At 47.9% G+C, this 7,951-nt stretch overlaps 1 protein-coding gene across 1 annotated transcript in view; it reads left to right on the top strand.

The window, feature by feature from the left end:
- Nucleotides 1-3,003: 3,003 nt before the first annotated feature.
- The window catches only part of NPFFR1 (neuropeptide FF receptor 1), a 61,070-nt gene continuing 56,122 nt past the window's right edge, over nt 3,004-7,951 (top strand). The window contains exon 1 of the mRNA XM_077350476.1: nt 3,004-3,092. Coding sequence (XP_077206591.1) covers nt 3,017-3,092 — 76 coding nt within the window. The 5' untranslated portion in view covers nt 3,004-3,016. The remainder of the gene's footprint in view (nt 3,093-7,951) is intronic.

Genomic DNA, 7,951 nt, shown 5'->3' with positions numbered 1-7,951 from the left:
ATCAAATCTGGACACTCTGGCCCTAATTAAGTTGTACTCATTGGGAGAGGTCCCGTTGTAATTAGCCTTGGGGCTAGTGGGTCCATGCTGAAGGACCGTGGAGAACATTTAAACCTCCCAGGAGGAGGAGACCCAAAGGGCCTGCATGCTTGAGCCATGAACCATCCTGGAATCTGCATCGCTCTCCACATTCCATGCTGTGTCAGATGGAATCCTCTAAAGAAAAAGATGGGATCACCCATACTCCAGAACAGTGGTTCCTAAACATTTTGGGGCTGTGCCCTGACCCATTTAGCATACCATTCCCACATCCTTAGTGCTCCTCCCCTCCAATGTCTACACTTTATGTGGCAAGGCAAATCCTGTGGGTCTCTCATTGATGTTTATCAGGTTATGCTTATCAGGTGGAACTGTTTTCAACCATGTTCACAATCTTTCATTCTCTAGATCAGGCTTTCTCAACCAGGGTTTTGTGAAACCCTGGGGTTTCTCGACATCCCAGAAGGGTTTCCTGAATGGGTGGGAGTTAATTTTTAATATATATATATTTTAAATTTCTTAAACCTTTATTGGGTGATATGACCATATATGGTCATGTTGACCCCCTCCCTCTCCCCAAATTGTCAAAGATGGGCCTGGAGGGGGTGGGAAGGAGAAGGGCCCTGAGTAGGCTATTCTGTACGATTACACAACTTCTGGGGTTTCTTGAAGCCTGAAGACTGTTTCAGGGGTTTCTCAAGGGTAAAAAGGTTGAGAAAGGCTGCCCTAGACCGAAATTCCGTAATTGCAAGATGTTCACAGACCTTCTTGCTGCGTTTCAAGATCTTAGTCTGAATAAGCCTGCGTCAGCCATGTCTTTGGGGATGGGCAGCTCTCTGTTTTCTGTTTCTCTCTGCTTTCTGTATTCATGAAGGAGAGCATCTTGTGTTTGGAGCTGCTGGGGAGCGATGTGGCACAATGTGGGTGGCCAGTAGGTTGGAGTGGGCTTAATACAATCACTGATGGTTCTCATGGTCGTGTAAGCTAACTTCGACAGGAAGCCAAGCAACTGGAAACCCATTAGGATGCGCAGTAATGGGTTTAAACTACAAGTACAGCGATATAGGCTAGATATCAGGAAAACAATGTTCACAGTCAGAGTAGTTCAGCAGTGGAATAGGCTGCCTAAGGAGGTGGTGAGCTCCCCCTCACTGGCAGTCTTCAAGCAAAGGTTGGATACACACTTTTCTTGGATGCTTTAGGATGCTTAGGGCTGATCCTGCGTTGAGCAGGGGGTTGGACCAGATGGCCTGTATGGCCCCTTCCAACTCTATGGTTCTATCATTCTATCATTCTAAGCTTGAAAATGTATAGCTTGAAAATGCGGTAGAAGAGATGGGAATGCTTCTCAGTGGCCAGCTTTTAATTGCCAGGGAAATGGATTTGCTCAAGCAGCATGTGAGGATGGGAAGAGATTGTTCTCTTTAAGAGAAAGGAAGAGGCAGCGGCAGGGATCTCTGTGAAAAGGAAGCCCACTTTGGATTCTGAGAAACTGACAGCGTTTAGTGGGAGCTGGCTGAAATGCCTTGAGGGCTGCAGGATTTCTCCCTCTGGGATCTGAGGCAGGGTAGCTAATTTGCCTCCCCCTAGAGGAGCTCGCGCCTCGGCCTGTCCATTTGTAAACAAAGCAAACGCTCCAAAAATGCCAGTGTCCCTCTTCCCCGTCAACCCCCAGCTCTTCTCCCTGCTCACAAAAGAGAGGAAAAGCACAACAGCATTTCCCCATTTTTTGGAGCTGCTCTCTGAGCACAGGAGGAAAGCAGTTAATGAGGGCGAGGACCCACAAGGAGCCAGGAGGCCGCTGTCTCTGAGAAAAGTCTGGGGGAAAGCAAAGTTTCACGCATGCTGTTTTTCTTATCGCTTTGTGGCAGCGAGGAGAGAGCATCCCTTGCTGAATGCCTTGCGGCTTCAAAGGAACTGGGGTGGCAGAAGAGTGGCAGAGAGAACAAGCGAAGGAGATGCTGGCTTTAAAACTTGCCTTTGCCAGGGATTGGGTAGACAGTTTTTGACAATAACTGTTTGTTTATGACAAGACTTATATACTGCCTCAGGCTGCCGGCCTCCAGGTGGGGCTAAGGAGTCCCTCAGAATGACAGCTCATCTACAGACTGCAGAGATCGGTTCCCCTTGAGAAACTGAATGGTTTGTATGGTGGACTCTGAATACTTTACTGGTATTGGGATCTGGGATTTTTCAGGAAACCGAAAAATACTGAGAAAAAATATGGCATACCCCTAGTAAAGTCCTGTCTGTACAACTTAACAGCTACTTGTTTATAACAAATTATCTGTTGCTTATACTTATACAAAGTTAGCTCATTTCTGTTGCCTGTTCATCTTCTAAGCCCTAAACCTACCTTCCTGTCCATTTTCCCTCATGAGTTAAATAAAACAGTTTGTTAGTTTTGAATAGTCACCAGCCTCTTGTGTGCCATTATCAATCAAAGACAACAGAAGGATTTTAGCTGGTCTCTTGGATCCCTAGACTGGGGCAGCATATCTCTATTTACATGTAAACAACAGCATGGGACAGCCAGGAAAACAAAGCAGGAAAAAAGGGCTGCTCAGTCAAGAAAAGACTAGAAAGAACCTGGGGGAATTATCATAGAGGCCTTTGTATCAGAGTGGGTAAATCCTAGGACTGCAATGCTGGCTTTTCCAGGCTCTGAAAGAATCTGGCTTTAAAAAAACAAATGAATACCAGAGTGAACCTACACAGAGCAGTACCTCGCTAAGCCCTTTGAAGCCAATGGGCTTAAAAGTGCATAATTATTTTTAGGATTGTACTTTAAGATGGGTGGACTGAGTAAGGGAGGGATCTTGGCTCAGTGACTTCTAACTAGCTTGGAGAGCACTGTCATGTGCCTTTAGCAGGGAGAGGCTTAATGGGGGCACCAGGTGATCTTATTTACCTGCATGCCATGAAAAGCTGTAGCTGCCCATCTCCTACAACTCATGGAAAAAAGCAAAGACTGAACATGAGATGGAGTGACTCAATCAAGGAAGTGACAGCCCTCAGTTTGCAAGACCCATTAATGGTAGGATGGTTTGGAGGTCAGTCATTCATTCATAGGGTTTCCACAAACTGGGAATGATTTGATGGAATGTATCACATGCAAAGGGACAGGACATTGCTCCCCCCAGGCCTGCTGGGAACCTTGCCTCGCTAACCAGCATAACATATCGCTGTAGTGCAAAAGGCTAGCTTTATTTAGGAATCCTTCATTTGGCAGTGGGCTTCTCCCAGCACTATGGCTGGATGAACATAGCTGTATGCCTGGAAGCCCCTCTAGCTTAAGTGGGACACTGGCCAACTAGAAGAACTTTGCAAAGGAGGGATGTCGTCCAACTGTCGCTTGATAGGGTTGCTGGGTCTTCCCTGGCCATTGATGGGGGATAGGGGAGCAGGGTTGCCGGATCCAGGGTGGGAGATTCCTGGAGATTTGGAGATGGAGCCTGGGGAGGACAGGGACCTTGGTGGGTTACAATGCCATAGAGCAGGGGTAGTCAACCTGTGGTCCTCCAGATGTCCATGGACTACAATTCCCATGAGCCCCTGCCAGCGAATGCTGGCAGGGGCTCATGGGAATTGTAGTACATGGACATCTGGAGGACCGCAGGTTGACTACCCCTGCCATAGAGTCTACCCTCCAAAGGAACTCTTGCCTTGAGATGAGCTGTAATTCTGGGGGAGCCACCTAGAGTCAGGCATCCCTACTTGATGGGCAGATTTTAGCAAAGAAAGCCTTTCAGAGCACAGCAAGAAACATGACTGTCTGCTGAAGTATGTGCTCCAAATTGCTTTGAAAGGCTGAGCTTCCCTGGCTGGTTGGTGATTGTAGTTCCCGTATCACCTCTGGTTCCTGTATCACCTCCATTGCTTCCCTGATCTCCAGGTGGCTGCTGGGGTGTACATAGTTGAAGCCTTAAAAAAAAAACCCAGCAGCATCATTCCCTAACAGGTATGTGTGGATAATTTTATTTTAGTCCATGTGTGTTTATTCTGCCCTTATTTCAAGGCACGAATCAGGGGTGGCGAAACCCCTGTGGCTCTCCAGATGTCCATGGACTACAATTACCATCAGCATGCTGCCAGGGGCTTATGGTAATTATAGTCCCTGGACATCTGGAGAGCCATAGTTTGGCCACCCTTGACCTAAATGGTTCCCATTTCCTCCATTTTATCCTTACAACATGTCTGTGAGTTCAGGTTAAGAGAGAGTGGCTGACCCAAGGTTATTCAACAAAATTAGAGTCCAATAGCAACTTTAAGACCAACAAAGATTTATTCAAGGTGTGAGCTTTCGAGTGTTGGTCTTAAAAGTGCTATTTTGTTGGGCTACTTCAGACCAATGCGACTACCCACTTGAATCTATCCAAGGTTATTCAGTACATTTCTTGCCAAGTAGGGACTTGAACCTGGATCTCTCTTGTCTTAGTTCAGCAGTTTAGCTACTACACCACAGCGCTTCTCTTATCTAAACCTGCCTTTTAAAAAACAGCAGTCCTTAATGACCTGGTAGTCTGTTCATGGGTTCCAGCCAAGCCAAGTATGACACAACAAGTAATAGTTGAGAAGGAGGAGGAGGAGGAGAAGGAGAAGGAGGAGGGTTGGTTCTTATATACCACTTTTCTCTACCCGAAGGAGGCTCAAAGCGGCTTACAGTCGCCTTCCCATTCCTCTCCCCAGAACAGACACCCTGTGGGGTGGGTGAGGCTGAGAGAGCGCTGATATCACTGCTTGGTCAGAACAGTTTTATCAGTGCTGTGTCGAGCCCAAGGTCACTCAGCTGGTTGCATGTGGAGGAGTGCAGAATCAAACGCGGCATGCCAGATTAGAAGTCCGCACCCCTAACCACTCCACGAAACACCCCTTTATTCATTTATTTTACTATTTTAAAGGAACGAAGAACCCAATGAGGGCAACATTCACTAGCTTTGTTATAAGAGCAGAGTGTTTCTCCCTTTAGGTCACAGTTCATTCCCATGCCATTAAAAGATGACCGCCATTTAAGTCCCCCCTCCATGGGGAAGAAATGATTATCCTTATGCCTGAAATACATTGAGAATAGTCAGCCACGTGTAGAAAAATTGGGCTTGTTGTTCCTCGACTTGCAAGATTCCCTGATGCTTATTAGAGAGGCTGCCTTGGTGGAAAATTAATGAGAGCTCCTTTGGTTTCTGCAGCATCAATCTTCACTGTGCAGTCTGAATCCCCTCTTATCTTCCAGAGCTCCTTCCATTAGCAAAATACACAGGATGTCCTTCCTGAAATTACAAAACTTGGGGTGAGACGCAATGAAATAAAATAACATTTACGTTCTGTGCCCAAAAGGTGATATTTATGGTTGGGCCAACTTTTTGGCTGAAGGAACTTCTTAGTTTTCATGTTCTCTATCTTTCAACATCATTTTTGTAAAGTCTCAAAAACACCAAGATTATTTAAAATACTAGCCAAAAAAGCCCATTACATCCAGGAATGTAATGGGGCTAGCAGCTCCCGGCAGACAGAGTATGCATGGGGGGGATGACGTACCTGAGGCGATGGTGGTGTCTGGGACATTGCGGCGGTGGCGGGACATCCGTGTGTCCAGGCCACTGCGCAGGATCGGAGGCAGCAGGGACACAGCCGCTCGGGGCGATGGGCTCTCCACTGCATGGCGAGGGCTGTCTGCTGCTGCGTGGCTGGACGGGTGGCACGGGCACGGAGGCAGCGGGTGCACAGGTTGGCCAGGTGATGGGCTCGGCACCATGTCCTCGGCAGCCAGGAAGCCTCTGTCAGCAAGGCCGGGAGAATGCCTCACTGCCAGGCTGGCTGGTGGCGAGCGGCTGGAGCAGCAGCACTCCGTCGGGGCAACAGGCTGGATGTGGCCTGGGCTGTCTGCTGGCAGTTGGGTCCAGCATAGGGGAAGGGCGCGAGCCTTGGAAGTGCCCTCCTCGCCATCCAGGAACCGTCTGGCGGCAAGGCTGGGCAAGCGGCTCTCGTGCGGCTTGTGGAGGTGGGCGGTCTAGGGGCTGGCCCAATCCGGACAAGCCCAGCCCGCTGGAGAGGCGGAACCGCAGGCTGGACTGCAGGTTCCTGTCCTGCCCTTTCCAAAATATTAAGAGGAACTGTGGTAAGGATATGCCATGAATGAGTTCTGAATGAGTCCCACTATGTCTCCCAAAGGAGACTAAGATCTAGTATGCAAAATTTGCTCAAGATCCCTGGCCCAATGAGGTTTAAACTGGTCTCCACTAGAGCTTTTTTGGCCTTGGCCCCAGCCTTGTGGAGCACTCTCCTTGGGGAGATCAGGGTCCTGCGGGATTTAGGATATTTCCACACGGCCTGCAAAACTGACTTATCGCCCCAGGCCTACAGTGGAGGCCAGGAGTAATATCAAAATTCTGGCTTCCCTGCCCAAAACAGTCAATTTACCACCAAATCTCATTGTTAAATTATCACCCCCTCTCACTAGAGGGAGGGATGTGGTATTTGGAACAACATTATTTTAATCTGGTACATAGTAAAATTAGGATTTTAACATAATGATTATTATTGTTATGTTACTTTGAAAAAGAGGAGTTGGTTTTTATACCCCACTCTTCACTAGCCAAAGGAGTCAAAGTGGCTGACAATCACCTTTCTTTTCTCTCCCCACAACAGACACCCTGTGGGGGGAGTGGGGCTGAGAGAGCTCTGAAAGAACTTTGACCATCCCAAGGTCACCCAGCTAGCTGCATGTGGAGGAAGAGTGAAGAATCAAACCTGGCTCACCAGATTAGAAGTTGCCTCTCTTAACCACCATACTAGTTGGTTGGTTGGTTGGTTGGTTGGTTAGTTGGTTAGTTGGTTAGTTGGTTAGTTGGTTAGTTGGTTAGTTGGTTAGTTGGTTAGTTGGTTAGTTGGTTAGTTGGTTAGTTGGTTAGTTGGTTAGTTGGTTAGTTAGTTGTTAACATGCTTTGAGAAAACCATGCTGGAGGAAAGTGTCATCAAGTCACAGCTGATTTACGGTGTCCCCATAGGATTTTCAAAATGTTTAGAGGTGGTTTGCCATTGCCTGCCTCCCTGGTGTTACTTGGACCCTGGTGTTCTTTCCAAATACTAGCCTGGGCTGACCCGCTCAGCTTCCAAGATCTGATGAGATCAGGGTGCCATGTGAAAATAGGTAATTTAAATAATGGAAAGCTTTGTTGCACCTGACATACAGGCAGAGGAGGCTGCCTGATGCCTCTCTGCATGTTTTCCTACCCTGCCTTTGCAACTTTCCTCCAGGAGACAAAATATGGTCATAACACTGGAGCCAGGGAGGATTATAATTCCAGAAGCAGCAGACATTAATATGTTCCCAATGAAGACTGCCCATGGTTTCTGTGCATTAGTCTAAGGCATTTCCCTGTTTACTTCGTTTATGCCCAAATAAAAGTGACTCACACCATCCATTCTGAAAATGAGACACAACAGCAAAGTGTGTCCCGGATATCGAACACATTGTCCATTCTATTCTTGCCTTCAAGAAAGCGCCGTCTCTGCTGTTGCCTTTGTGATCCCGGTTTGCACACTGCCGTTCTGCCGACTCCCACTTACATCGTCATGCTGAGCAGATCAGCGGCCCGTACATCTCAGCACCCTGTCTATGGATACTGCCCACTCAGCTATCCAAAGGGCGTTTTGGAGCGATGGATCTGCTGGGGTTTTCTCCCCCTGATGCTCCAGCTTCTGGGTCCTGGAAGAGGCCAGCAGCCAAAGATCTTGCCAGGGAAAGGCATCTGAAGTTGCCCCATACAGCGGCGTTGAGTCTTCGGTCAGACTTCTCCATCGGGTCCTGCCAACAAGGTCTCAGGGCAGCAGTCATTCCCCGGCCTTGTTCCTTGAGAGTCTTTTAAAGAGAAGAGGCCTATGGATTTCAACATGCAAAGGACCTCCGACCCTT

The sequence above is a fragment of the Paroedura picta genome, chromosome 8 (assembly GCF_049243985.1).
Source record: "Paroedura picta isolate Pp20150507F chromosome 8, Ppicta_v3.0, whole genome shotgun sequence".
Classification (NCBI taxonomy): Eukaryota; Metazoa; Chordata; class Lepidosauria; order Squamata; family Gekkonidae; genus Paroedura; species Paroedura picta.
This window is presented reverse-complemented; position numbering and strand designations above follow the sequence as displayed.